Source organism: Oncorhynchus masou, unplaced genomic scaffold (genome assembly GCF_036934945.1).
Source record: "Oncorhynchus masou masou isolate Uvic2021 unplaced genomic scaffold, UVic_Omas_1.1 unplaced_scaffold_2667, whole genome shotgun sequence".
Classification (NCBI taxonomy): domain Eukaryota; kingdom Metazoa; phylum Chordata; class Actinopteri; order Salmoniformes; family Salmonidae; genus Oncorhynchus; species Oncorhynchus masou.
The window spans coordinates 22,410-36,456 of record NW_027009102.1 but is presented as its reverse complement, the minus strand read 5'-3'; the positions used below and the strand labels follow the sequence as shown (position 1 = coordinate 36,456).

The window sequence follows — 14,047 nt, the reverse complement described above, 5'->3', positions numbered from 1 at the left end:
CTTCATCAATGTCTGTTGTAGTGCAGAGAAACAAGGTAATACCTTCATCAATGTCTGTTGTAGTGCAGAGAAACAATAGAATACCTTCATCAATGTCTGTTGTAGTGCAGAGAAACAAGATAATACCTTCATCAATGTATGTTGTGGTGCAGAGAAACAAGCTTGTTGCCCAAAAACATATTTTGGTGTAAGGAGAGCCAACTGTAGTTCATAACATCAAGGTCCAGACAACGATTCTCAATACTCTAGTCTAGTACTTGACCACCAGAGAACACGAGGCTGCCCTCTAGTGAAGACATAGTTGAAAGCATTCCAGGACCACAGGGCAACTGTCAGAAGTTATTCTGTGACGTTCACTTCTCAACACCGACACCGGGAGTCGGTCACCGAACAAGCCTTTCTGATAGGAGGTCGGTGTAGCGCGTAGCAATGGGCTCCATTTCGGGTTTATTATCTGTGGTAGGAGCGGCAACGTTATACCTCTATCTGCTGTCCACTTTCCTGCCGCCCGGACCGCAACATCTTCACCGGCGACATGCGGTGGAGTTAAACAACGAGAGCGCAGAGGGGGACGTGGAAGTTGTAGAGTACAGGTAGCCAGCCTCAATAGATCTATAGCTACAATTTGCCAGATGTCGCAAGACTTTTTTTTGTGTTGCTATTAGCATAATTATTATAGGCTACAGCAGCTGCCTGCTTGTACAATTACACTTTCTAGGACATGTTTACGTATACAACTTTGCAAATAAGTCAATATATAGCCACTTCCACAGTGTTTTATTAGGGGTAATAATAGCATAGTGACATCACGATGTATGTAATAGATCTAATGTAACATTAAAGTCCCAGAGTGGTTATCTGTTGTAGGATTATGATGTTGATAAGTGTATTGACAGACGGCGCAGAGTCCATGAAGCTGATAAGTGTATTGACGGTCATAATCACTGCGTTTGGCAGCATCTCATTTCCCTCAGACGATCGCACGACTTTAAGTTATGAAAATGGCATCATCAAACACCTGACTTGTCAGTGTAGGCTAATTCAGAGGAAATGTCTCAGCTGGTTGCTGTTCCCTCAAAGTATTTGTCCTTGCCTGATGGTGTTGTTTGACAGGTGATTATATCTCAGTAGTTCCTGTTTTCAGATGATGTTCCTATAGGCCGACTCTAAACCCCCGTGTGTCTCATCCAGCCCCACCTTCCTCTGTTTATGGTTTCTGCCCCAGTGGAGATCTGGCCCTGGCCTCTATGGGTTGGCTTAGGTTCACTTGGCCTGAAATACTGTCCTCCTCAGTATGAGAACACACAGCTCTGATCTAACCCTGGACAGGACACACTTGTCTTGGTTGGCGTGATGCCATCGTTCCATCATATTTCATCCTCCCTAATTATAAAGGAGTTTCACGACCCTGCCGGCATGTTTATCAGGCCTGTACACTTCTATTAGAGAACAGACATCCAGAGGTGGATGGACGGCCTGGACAGGAGGACACCACTGGGTCTCTAGGGTCTCCTGCCAGGTCCACCACCGGACGGTTCTGATGAGGTGCTACCCAGGACATAACACTGGACATGGTGTGCGGACGGTTCTGATGAGGTGCTACCCAGGACATAACACTGGACACGGTGTGCGGACGGTTCTGATGAGGTGCTACCCAGGACATAACACTGGACATGGTGTGCGGACGGTTCTGATGAGGTGCTACCCAGGACATAACACTGGACACGGTGTGCGGACAGTTCTGATGAGGTGCTACCCAGGACATAACACTGGACATGGTGTGCGGACGGTTCTGATGAGGTGCTACCCAGGACATAACACTGGACACGGTGTGCGGACAGTTCTGATGAGGTGCTACCCAGGACATAACACTGGACACGGTGTGAGGACGGTTCTGATGAGGTGCTACCCAGGACATAACACTGGACACGGTGTGCGGACGGTTCTGATGAGGTGCTACCCAGGACATAACACTGGACACGGTGTGCTGAGAGATACACACCGGAAGGTTCTGATGAGGTGCTACCCAGGACATAACACTGGACATGGTGTGCGGACGGTTCTGATGAGGTGCTACCCAGGACATAACACTGGACACGGTGTGCGGACGGTTCTGATGAGGTGCTACCCAGGACATAACACTGGACACGGTGTGCGGACGGTTCTGATGAGGTGCTACCCAGGACATAACACTGGACACGGTGTGCGGAAGGTTCTGATGAGGTGCTACCCAGGACATAACACTGGACACGGTGTGCGGACGGTTCTGATGAGTGCTACCCAGGACATAACACTGGACACGGTGTGCGGACGGTTCTGATGAGGTGCTACCCAGGACATAACACTGGACACGGTGTGCGGACGGTTCTGATGAGGTGCTACCCAGGACATAACACTGGACATGGTGTGCGGACGGTTCTGATGAGGTGCTACCCAGGACATAACACTGGACACGGTGTGCGGACGGTTCTGATGAGGTGCTACCCAGGACATAACACTGGACACGGTGTGCGGACGGTTCTGATGAGGTGCTACCCAGGACATAACACTGGACACGGTGTGCGGACGGTTCTGATGAGGTGCTACCCAGGACATAACACTGGACACGGTGTGCGGACGGTTCTGATGAGGTGCTACCCAGGACATAACACTGGACACGGTGTGCGGACGGTTCTGATGAGGTGCTACCCAGGACATAACACTGGACACGGTGTGCGGACGGTTCTGATGAGGTGCTACCCAGGACATAACACTGGACACGGTGTGCGGACGGTTCTGATGAGGTGCTACCCAGGACATAACACTGGACACGGTGTGCGGACGGTTCTGATGAGGTGCTACCCAGGACATAACACTGGACACGGTGTGAGGACGGTTCCTGATGAGGTGCTACCCAGGACATAACACTGGACACGGTGTTCGGACGGTTCTGATGAGGTGCTACCCAGGACATAACACTGGACACGGTGTTCGGACGGTTCTGATGAGGTGCTACCCAGGACATAACACTGGACACGGTGTTCGGACGGTTCTGATGAGGTGCTACCCAGGACATAACACTGGACACGGTGTGAGGAAAGTTCTGATGAGGTGCTACCCAGGACATAACACTGGACACGGTGTGAGGACGGTTCTGATGAGGTGCTACCCAGGACATAACACTGGACACGGTGTGAGGAAGGTTCTGATGAGGTGCTACCCAGGACATAACACTGGACACGGTGTGAGGACGGTTCTGATGAGGTGCTACCCAGGACATAACACTGGACACGGTGTTCGGACGGTTCTGATGAGGTGCTACCCAGGACATAACACTGGACACGGTGTGCGGGTTCTGATGAGGTGCGGACATAACACTGGACACGGTGTGCGGACGGTTCTGATGAGGTGCTACCCAGGACATAACACTGGACACGGTGTGCGGACGGTTCTGATGAGGTGCTACCCAGGACATAACACTGGACACGGTGTGCGGACGGTTCTGATGAGGTGCTACCCAGGACATAACACTGGACACGGTGTGAGGACGGTTCTGATGAGGTGCTACCCAGGACATAACACTGGACACGGTGTGCGGACGGTTCTGATGAGGTGCTACCCAGGGCATAACACTGGACATGGTGTGCGGACGGTTCTGATGAGGTGCTACCCAGGACATAACACTGGACACGGTGTGCGGACGGTTCTGATGAGGTGCTACCCAGGACATAACACTGGACATGGTGTGAGGACGGTTCTGATGAGGTGCTACCCAGGACATAACACTGGACACGGTGTGCGGACGGTTCTGATGAGGTGCTACCCAGGACATAACACTGGACACGGTGTGAGGACGGTTCTGATGAGGTGCTACCCAGGACATAACACTGGACATGGTGTGAGGACGGTTCTGATGAGGTGCTACCTAGGACATAACACTGGACACGGTGTTCGGACGGTTCTGATGAGGTGCTACCCAGGACATAACACTGGACACGGTGTGCGGACGGTTCTGATGAGGTGCTACCCAGGACATAACACTGGACACGGTGTGAGGACGGTTCTGATGAGGTGCTACCCAGGACATAACACTGGACATGGTGTGCGGACGGTTCTGATGAGGTGCTACCCAGGACATAACACTGGACACGGTGTGCGGACGGTTCTGATGAGGTGCTACCCAGGACATAACACTGGACACGGTGTGAGGACGGTTCTGATGAGGTGCTACCCAGGACATAACACTGGACACGGTGTGCGGACGGTTCTGATGAGGTGCTACCCAGGACATAACACTGGACACGGTGTGAGGACGGTTCTGATGAGGTGCTACCCAGGACATAACACTGGACAAGGTGTGCTGAGGAAAACACATCTGAGATCCTAACCACAGTGGCTTTGCCTTCCATTCATCCCATACAGCTCAACAGTTAGATGTGATACCAGCAGCTCAGGTTCCATGGTTCATTCTGTTTGCGTGTGTCTGTGTCACGGCTGACGAGCCTGATACTTCCAGCATCGAAACTAGCAGAGGCAGAAATCCCAGAGCAGAAGCCGCTATTTCTGTCCCATATCCTGTTTCATACTCTCTCTCTCCGCCATCTGGAAACCTCTCCCTCTCTCTCTCTCTCTCATGCTGCACACGGGCACCAGCCATGCCCACTTTAGTCTGTGTTTGACCTGTCTATGATGTCAGATTAGGGTGTCCCCAGATTCCCAATACTCTAGAGAGTCAAGTTGAGACGAGTCATACAGCAGCAGACTGGGGGCTGAGCATTATGTCTTCCCTATATGACTACAACTACGACTGTCTGTACTACGGCTGTCTGCACTACGGCTGTCTGCACTACGGCTGTCTGCACTACGGCTGTCTGCACTACGGCTGTCTGCACTACGGCTGTCTACACTATGTGTACTACGGCTGTCTGTACTACGACTGTCTGTACTATGGCTGTCTGTACTATATAACCTATGACCCCTCCCTATAACCCCTTCCTATAACCTATAACCCCTTCCTATGACCTATAACCCCCTCCTATGACCTATAACCCCTTCCTATGACCTATAACATTTACATTTAAGTCATTTGGCAGACGCTCTTATCCAGAGCGACTTACAAATTGGTGAATTCACCTTATGACCCACTCCTATGACCTATAACCCCCTCCTATGACCTATAACCCCTTCCTATGACCTATAACCCCCTCCTATGACCCATAACCTTCCTATGGCCTTCGCCTGTGTTACATTAAATGCTCTGTCCTCAGTGTCCTCAATTCCCATTTGAAAAATAAATAAAAATTCCCCTGGTGCAAACAGTAACTAGGTGCCAATATTTCGGTTTAAATCTGACACTATTACTAGGAACCATGTTATCTGATGTTGCCGGTGTTTGTTTCCCTCCAGACTGAAGTTCCCGTCGGACCTGGATGAGCTGAGGGAGCTGGCTGAGATGCTGCAGTTCTATAAGACAGAACACACAGGCTACGTGGTGCTGCTGTTCTGTAGTGCCTACATCTACAAACAGTCCTTCGCCATCCCTGGCTCCTCCTTCCTGGTAAGAGACTAACATTACACCCATCCATGGAACACACACTTTGTTTCCATGAACCTTTGACCCTAAAGACCAGAACCTCCATCCATAGAACACACACTTTGTTTCCATGAACCTTTGACCCTAAAGACCAAAACCTCCATCCATGGAACACACACGTTGTTTCCATGAACCTATGACCCTAAAGACCAGAACCTCCATCCATGGAATATACTTAAGTATATTTAAAAATCATATACTTTGACTTTTACTCAAGTATTATTTTACTGGGTGTCTTTCACTTAAGTCATTTTCTATGAAGGCATCTTTACTTTTCCTCAAGTATGACAATTGGGTACTTTTTCCACCACTGCTCAGCATGCTCATCCCCTGTGCTTCCCAGAACATGCTGGCGGGGGCGCTGTTTGGTCCATGGCAGGGTCTGGTCCTGGCCTGTCTTCTGACCACCATCGGCTCTACCTTCTGTTACCTGCTCTCTGCTGCCTTCGGGAAGAGCTACGTCACACGCCTGTTCCCTGACAAGGTGGAAGGGCTGCAGAACAAGGTGTGACAGAGAGACAGAGTATGTTGTTCCACACCACAATACCATGGGGTTGTTGGAGGAGGACTGGGGGGTACAGTACCATGGGGTTGTTGGAGGAGGACTGGGGGGGGGTACAGTGCCATGGGGTTGTTGGAGGAGGACTGGGGGGTACAGTACCATGGGGTTGTTTGGAGGAGGACTGGGGGGGGGGTACAGTGCCATGGGGTTGTTGGAGGAGGACTGGGGGGTACAGTACCATGGGGTTGTTGGAGGGGGACTGGGGGGGGGGGTACAGTACCATGGGGTTGTTGGAGGAGGACTGGGGGGGGGTACAGTGCCATGGGGTTGTTGGAGGAGGACTGGGGGGTACAGTACCATGGGGTTGTTGGAGGAGGACCGGGGGGGGGGGGGGGGGTACAGTACCATGGGGGTTGTTGGAGGAGGACTGGGGGGGGGTACAGTGCCATGGGGTTGTTGGAGAGGGACTGGGGGGTACAGTACCATGGGGTTGTTGGAGGAGGACTGGGGGGGTACAGTGCCATGGGGTTGTTGGAGGAGGACGGGGGGGGGGGTACAGTACCATGGGGTTGTTGGAGGAGGACTGGGGGGTACAGTGCCATGGGGTTGTTGGAGAGGGACTGGGGGGTACAGTGCCATGGGGTTGTTGGAGGAGGACTGGGGGGGGGTACAGTGCCATGGGGTTGTTGGAGGAGGACTGGGGGGGGGGGGGGTACAGTACCATGGGGTTGTTGGAGGAGGACTGGGGGGGGGGTACAGTGCCATGGGGTTGTTGGAGAGGGACTGGGGGGGGGGGGGGGTACAGTACCATGGGGTTGTTGGAGGAGGACTGGGGGGGGGGGTACAGTGCCATGGGGTTGTTGGAGGAGGACGGGGGGGGGGGTACAGTACCATGGGGTTGTTGGAGGAGGACTGGGGGGGGGTACTTTGATTAAAATTCTCTAAAGATAGACTAGAGGGGTGTGTGTGTGTGTGTGTGTGTGTGTGTGTCTCCTCTTACAGTGCCATTGGCTAACACATTAGGTTAGACAGGTGTAACAGATGACCAGTGAGGAACAGATGACTGGTCTGATCACCAGTATAACAGATGACCAGTGAGGAACAGAAGACTGGTCTGATCACCAGTATAACAGATGACCAGTATAACAGAGGACTGGTCTGATCACCAGTATAACAGATGACCAGTATAACAGAGGACTGGTCTGATCACCAGTATAATAGATGACCAGTGAGGAACAGAAGACTGGTCTGATCACCAGTATAACAGATGACCAGTATAACAGAGGACTGGTCTGATCACCAGTATAACAGATGACCAGTATAACAGAAGACTGGTCTGATCACCAGTATAACAGATGACCAGTGAGGAACAGAAGACTGGTCTGATCACCAGTATAACAGATGACCAGTATAACAGAAGACTGGTCTGATCACCAGTATAACAGATGACCAGTATAACAGAAGACTGGTCTGATCACCAGTATAACAGAAGACTGGTCTGATCACCAGTATAACAGATGACCAGTATAACAGATGACCAGTGAGGAACAGAAGACTGGTCTGATCACCAGTATAACAGATGACCAGTGAGGAACAGAAGACTGGTCTGATCACCAGTATAACAGATGACCAGTATAACAGAAGACTGGTCTGATCACCAGTATAACAGATGACCAGTATAACAGAAGACTGGTCTGATCACCAGTATAACAGATGACCAGTGAGGAACAGAAGACTGGTCTGATCACCAGTATAACAGAAGACCAGTGAGGAACAGAAGACTGGTCTGATCACCAGTATAACAGATGACCAGTATAACAGAAGACTGGTCTGATCACCAGTATAACAGATGACCAGTATAACAGAAGACTGGTCTGATCACCAGTATAACAGATGACCAGTATAACAGAGGACTGGTCTGATCACCAGTATAACAGATGACCAGTATAACAGAAGACTGCGGTCCCAGTTGATTGGTGATTAATAGACACCTGGATACACATGTTCAGGACAACAGTATGTTGATCGCTGCAGATTTGCGAATCGTCTGTTGGCATGGAAATAACTGAATTAGAGCATGCTGGGTAACACTCTCTTGCAGCAATAACATAGAAAAGTGCATCCCAGGAAGCCACCAATATCTAACAGGTACTGAACACAAATATACACTGAACTAAAATATAAACACCACATGTAAAGTGTCATGAGCTGAAATAAGATCCCAGACATTTTCCATATGCACGAAAAGCTTATTTTTCTCAAATGTTGTACGCATATTTGTTTATAACCCTGTTAGTGAGCATTACTCCTTTGCCAAGATAATCCATCCACCTGACAGGTGTGGCATATCAAGAAGCTGATTAAACAGCATGATCATTACAAATGTGCACCTTGTGCTGGGGACAATAAAAGGCCATTAAAGTATATAATGTATAAAATGCACTATTTCAGAATGTGACCTCCCCCTATCTGCAAGCATGACCTATGACATAACACCTTATTGATATGTAAATTCAACCAACCAATAGGAATACATAAACAGTGGGAAGGGAAACATAACTAAGCGTGTTACAGGGTAAGAATGCAGAATGCCATGTGTTCTTTGACAGTGTCGGGACTTTAGTAATATCCCTCCAATCATTCATTAATAAGTACATTTAAAATGACAGTTCTCTCTTCCTCTTTACCTCCTGTTCTCTCCTTCCCTCTCTACCTCCTCCTCTCTCCTTCCCTCTACCTCCTTCGTTCTCCCACCCCCTCTCTCCCATGCCTTCTCCTTCCCTCTCTACCTCCTCCTTTCTCCCATGCCCTCTCCTTCCCTCTCTTCCTCCTCCTTTCTCCCATGCCCTCTCTACCTCCTCTCTCCCATGCCCTCTCCTTCCCTCTCTCCCATGCCCTCTCCCACCCCCTCTCCTTCTCTCTCTACCTCCTCCTCTCTCCCATGCCCTCTCCCTCCTCCTCTCCCATGCCCTCTCCTTCCCTCTCTCCTTCCCCCTCTCCCTCCTCCTCTCCCATGCCCTCTCCCTCCTCCTCTCCCATGCCCTCTCCTTCCCTCTCTCCCACCCCCTCTCTCCCATGCCCTCTCCTTCCCTCTCTCCCAACCTCTCTCTCCCATGCCCTCTCCTTCACTCTCTCCCATGCCCTCTCCTTCTCTCTCTACCTCCTCCTCTCTCCTCCTCTCCCATGCCCTCTCCTTCACTCTCTCCCACCTCCTCTCTCCCATGCCCTCTCCTTCCCTCTCTCCCACCCCCTCTCCCATGCCCTCTCCTTCTCTCTCTCCCCCTCCTCCTCTCCCATGCCCTCTCCTCCTCTCTCCCATGCCCTCTCCTTCCTCTCTCTCCTTCCCCCTCTCCCTCCTCCTCTCCCATGCCCTCTCCCACCCCCTCTCTCCTCCTCTCCCATGCCCTCTCCTTCACTCTCTCCCACCTCCTCTCTCCCATGCCCTCTCCCTCCTCCTCTCTCCCATGCCCTCTCCCTCCTCCTCTCCCATGCCCTCTCCTTTCCACTCTCCCACCCCCTCTCTCCCATGCCCTCTCCCTCCTCCTCTCCCCATGCCCTCTCCTTTCCTCTCTCCCACCCCTCTCTCCCATGCCCTCTCCCTCCTCCTCTCTCCCATGCCCTCTCCTTTCCTCTCTCCCACCCCCTCTCTCCTCCTCTCCCCCATGCCCTCTCCTTCACTCTCTCCCACCTCCTCTCCCCATGCCCTCTCCCTCCTCCTCTCCCATGCCCTCTCCTTACCTCTCCTCCACCTCCTCTCCTTCCCTCTCTCCCACCCTCTCTCCCTCCTCCTCTCCCTCCTCCTCTCCCACCCTCTCTCCCACCCTCTCTCCCTCCTCCTCTCCCTCCTCCTCTCCCATGCCCTCTCCTTACCTCTCCTCCACCTCCTCTCTCCCATGCCCTCTCCTTCCCTCTCTCCCTCCTCCTCTCCCATGCCCTCTCCTTCCCTCTCTCCCATACCATCTACTTCCTCCTCTCCCACCCCCTCTCCCTCCTCCTCTCCCTCCTCCTCTCCCATGCCCTCTCCTTCACTCTCTCCCACCCCCCTCCCTCGTCTCTCCCATGCCCCCTCTCCCACCCCCTACCTCCTCCTCTCCCACCCCCTCTCCCTCCTCCTCTCCCACCCCCTACCTCCTCCTCTCTGTCAGGTGGAGGAGAACCGTAGCAGTCTGTTCTTCTTCCTCCTGTTCCTGCGGTTGTTCCCCATGACTCCGAACTGGTTCCTGAACGTCACGTCCCCCATCCTCAACATCCCCGTCTCCATGTTCTTCTTCTCCGTACTCATCGGTGAGAAACAGAAGCAGCACGGCCACACAACACAGGACTATTATATAGTGCTACTGAGAATGACCTGATACGGCATTCTGCTTAAGACGTGAAGACTTACATTAGCTCACTAAGTTCATGTCTAGGCTTTAGCTCAGAAGGCTAACACAGTCTCTCCCTTGTTACATTGAAGTACTGCTACAACATGTCATTAATTACCAGATCATGTCCACCTTTGCTGTTCCGAACTCTCCCTCCTCTCATATTGCCTTTAGCTCAGCGGTCTAACTCAGTCTCTCCTCTCCTTCCCCAGGTCTAGTGTTTATCTAGGAGGTCTAACTCAGTCTCTCCTCTCCTTCCCCAGGTCTAGTGTTTATCTAGGAGGTCTAACCCAGTCTCTCCTTCCCCAGGTCTAGTGTTTATCTAGGAGGTCTAACCCAGTCTCTCCTCTCCTTCCCCAGGTCTAGTGTTTATCTAGGAGGTCTAACCCAGTCTCTCCTTCCCCAGGTCTAGTGTTTATCTAGGAGGTCTAACCCAGTCTCTCCTCTCCTTCCCCAGGTCTAGTGTTTATCTAGGAGGTCTAACCCAGTCTCTCCTCTCCTTCCCCAGGTCTAGTGTTTATCTAGGAGGTCTAACCCAGTCTCTCCTTCCCCAGGTCTAGTGTTTATCTAGGAGGTCTAACCCAGTCTCTCCTCTCCTTCCCCAGGTCTAGTGTTTATCTAGGAGGTCTAACCCAGTCTCTCCTCTCCTTCCCCAGGTCTAGTGTTTATCTAGGAGGTCTAACCCAGTCTCTCCTCTCCTTCCCCAGGTCTAGTGTTTATCTAGGAGGTCTAACTCAGTCTCTCCTCTCCTTCCCCAGGTCTAGTGTTTATCTAGGAGGTCTAACCCAGTCTCTCCTCTCCTTCCCCAGGTCTAGTGTTTATCTAGGAGGTCTAACCCAGTCTCTCCTCTCCTTCCCCAGGTCTAGTGTTTATCTAGGAGGTCTAACCCAGTCTCTCCTCTCCTTCCCCAGGTCTAGTGTTTATCTAGGATGTCTAACCCAGTCTCTCCTCTCCTTCCCCAGGTCTAGTGTTTATCTAGGAGGTCTAACCCAGTCTCTCCTCTCCTTCCCCAGGTCTAGTGTTTATCTAGGAGGTATAACCCAGTCTCTCCTTCCCCAGGTCTAGTGTTTATCTAGGAGGTCTAACCCAGTCTCTCCTCTCCTTCCCCAGGTCTAGTGTTTATCTAGGAGGTCTAACCCAGTCTCTCCTCTCCTTCCCCAGGTCTAGTGTTTATCTAGGAGGTCTAACCCAGTCTCTCCTCTCCTTCCCCAGGTCTAGTGTTTATCTAGGAGGTCTAACCCAGTCTCTCCTCTCCTTCCCCAGGTCTAGTGTTTATCTAGGAGGTCTAACCCAGTCTCTCCTTCCCCAGGTCTAGTGTTTATCTAGGAGGTCTAACCCAGTCTCTCCTCTCCTTCCCCAGGTCTAGTGTTTATCTAGGAGGTCTAACCCAGTCTCTCCTCTCCTTCCCCAGGTCTAGTGTTTATCTAGGAGGTCTAACCCAGTCTCTCCTCTCCTTCCCCAGGTCTAGTGTTTATCTAGGAGGTCTAACCCAGTCTCTCCTTCCCCAGGTCTAGTGTTTATCTAGGAGGTCTAACCCAGCCTCTCCTCTCCTTCCCCAGGTCTAGTGTTTATCTAGGAGGTCTAACCCAGTCTCTCCTCTCTTCCCCAGGTCTAGTGTTTATCTAGGAGGTCTAACCCAGTCTCTCCTCTCCTTCCCCAGGTCTAGTGTTTATCTAGGAGGTCTAACCCAGTCTCTCCTCTCCTTCCCCAGGTCTAGTGTTTATCTAGGAGGTCTAACCCAGTCTCTCCTTCCCCAGGTCTAGTGTTTATCTAGGAGGTCTAACCCAGTCTCTCCTCTCCTTCCCCAGGTCTAGTGTTTATCTAGGAGGTCTAACCCAGTCTCTCCTCTCCTTCCCCAGGTCTAGTGTTTATCTAGGAGGTCTAACCCAGTCTCTCCTTCATCAGGTTTGATCCCGTATAACTTCATCTGTGTGCGGACCGGCTCCATCCTGTCAGAGATCGCTTCCCTGGACGATATCTTCTCCTGGGGGACGCTGCTACAGCTGTTGGCCATCGCCTGTGTGGCCCTGCTTCCCGGAGCCCTTATCAAGCTCTACAGCCAGAACCACCTCCAACTGGACGGGCTGCAGCAGAATGGACGACACAGACAGAACCAGGGACAAGCATCTGACGACAGAAAGAGGAGATGACCCTACTGAAATACAGCCATGCTGGGTCTGACTGAACCTGACTGACGCCACTGGACTGGATTGGCCACCACCACTACAGCTTTACGCAGAGGAGCTTATACACTGTGTTTCAGGGGGAGAGAAACGTCTTAACGGACACTATGCCGAGGACACTTAGAGGTCATGAACAGTCGTGTTTTTCATGACATTTGATGATGTTTGGATGAAACCAGATCAAAGTATGATGACCAAAGTATGAAAAAATGAGTGTTTCTCCTACATTGATCAAGGTTGGTCATAAAGCTACTGGTCCCCCACGTCAAACACTTCAGGATTATTCAAGGAAAAGGGGTGACATCACCCTAACTCATTTTAATACACCAATGGTCACATGATATTCTCTTACCTAATTTAAATAAGTACCTGCTTTGTAACCAACATCGGAGAAGGTGTGTTTGTGGAGGGGTGTGGTTTATACAGCTACTCTACTGGTGCCAGAATTTGACTGTAAGGTGTCATCCAATATAATTAAAAGTTTACACTATTCATCCATGGTAGAGATACTTATGTCTCCTCTTTCATCTGTCTGGTGTTACTGGTCTTCAAGCGTGGAACAAAAAGGGGGTTGTCATTCAACACATCCGTCAGTGCTGCTGTGAACCACTCCCAGCAGAGACATGGCCAAATGATGATATTTCAATGTTTGAGCTGAGTTGTGTACCACCTGATTTGCTAGGGCTGATTTTACTGCAGGACTGCAGCCCAGGTTGACATCAGGGGTTTCAAAGAGCTGTCAGTCAAGGCCAGCTCATGACTATAAGCTCCCTGCCATACAGGGTAACAGTCAGTCAATCAGTCAGTCAGTCACTCAGCCAGTCAGTCACCCAGTTAGCCAGTCTGCCGGTAAGTCAGTCAGTCAGTCACCCAGTCAGTCAGTCAGTCACCCATCCCGCCAGTCACCCACCCATCCCGCCAGTCACCCACCCATCCCGCCAGTCACCCACCCATCCCGCCAGTCACCCACCCATCCAGTCAGTCAGTCAGTAAGTCATCCAGTCACCCACCCACCCAGTCAGTCAGTCAGTCACCCACCCATCCAGTCAGTCACCCACCCATCCATCCAGTCACTGGTCATGCAGCAGCATTGAGGTAGACAGCCCATCAGCATCAGTGATTTTCAATGAAAATACCACATTCAACCAGTAATAATACACACAGCACCTCATCCTACAAGGCTGAGGCAGTCAGGCTAAACACACAGCACCTCATCCTACAAGGCTGAGGCAGTCAGGATGAACACACAACACCTCATCCTACAAGGCTGAGGCAGTCAGGCTAAACACACAGCACCTCATCCTACAAGGCTGAGGCAGTCAGGCTAAACACACAGCACCTCATCCTACAAGGCTGAGGCAGTCAGGCTAAACACACAGCACCTCATCCTACAAGGCTGAGGCAGTCAGGCTAAACACACAGCACC

General features: G+C 51.3%; 1 protein-coding gene across 1 annotated transcript; it reads left to right on the top strand.

Moving 5' to 3' along the window:
• Positions 1-382: 382 nt before the first annotated feature.
• Positions 383-13,071, top strand: LOC135533797 (transmembrane protein 41A-B-like). Its single transcript, XM_064961025.1, has 5 exons — positions 383-593; positions 5,386-5,536; positions 5,916-6,077; positions 10,220-10,358; positions 12,344-13,071. Exons 1-5 carry the CDS (start codon positions 430-432, stop codon positions 12,586-12,588), a joined length of 861 nt encoding a protein of 286 aa, XP_064817097.1. The 5' UTR covers positions 383-429; the 3' UTR covers positions 12,589-13,071.
• The last annotated feature ends 976 nt before the right edge of the window (positions 13,072-14,047 follow it).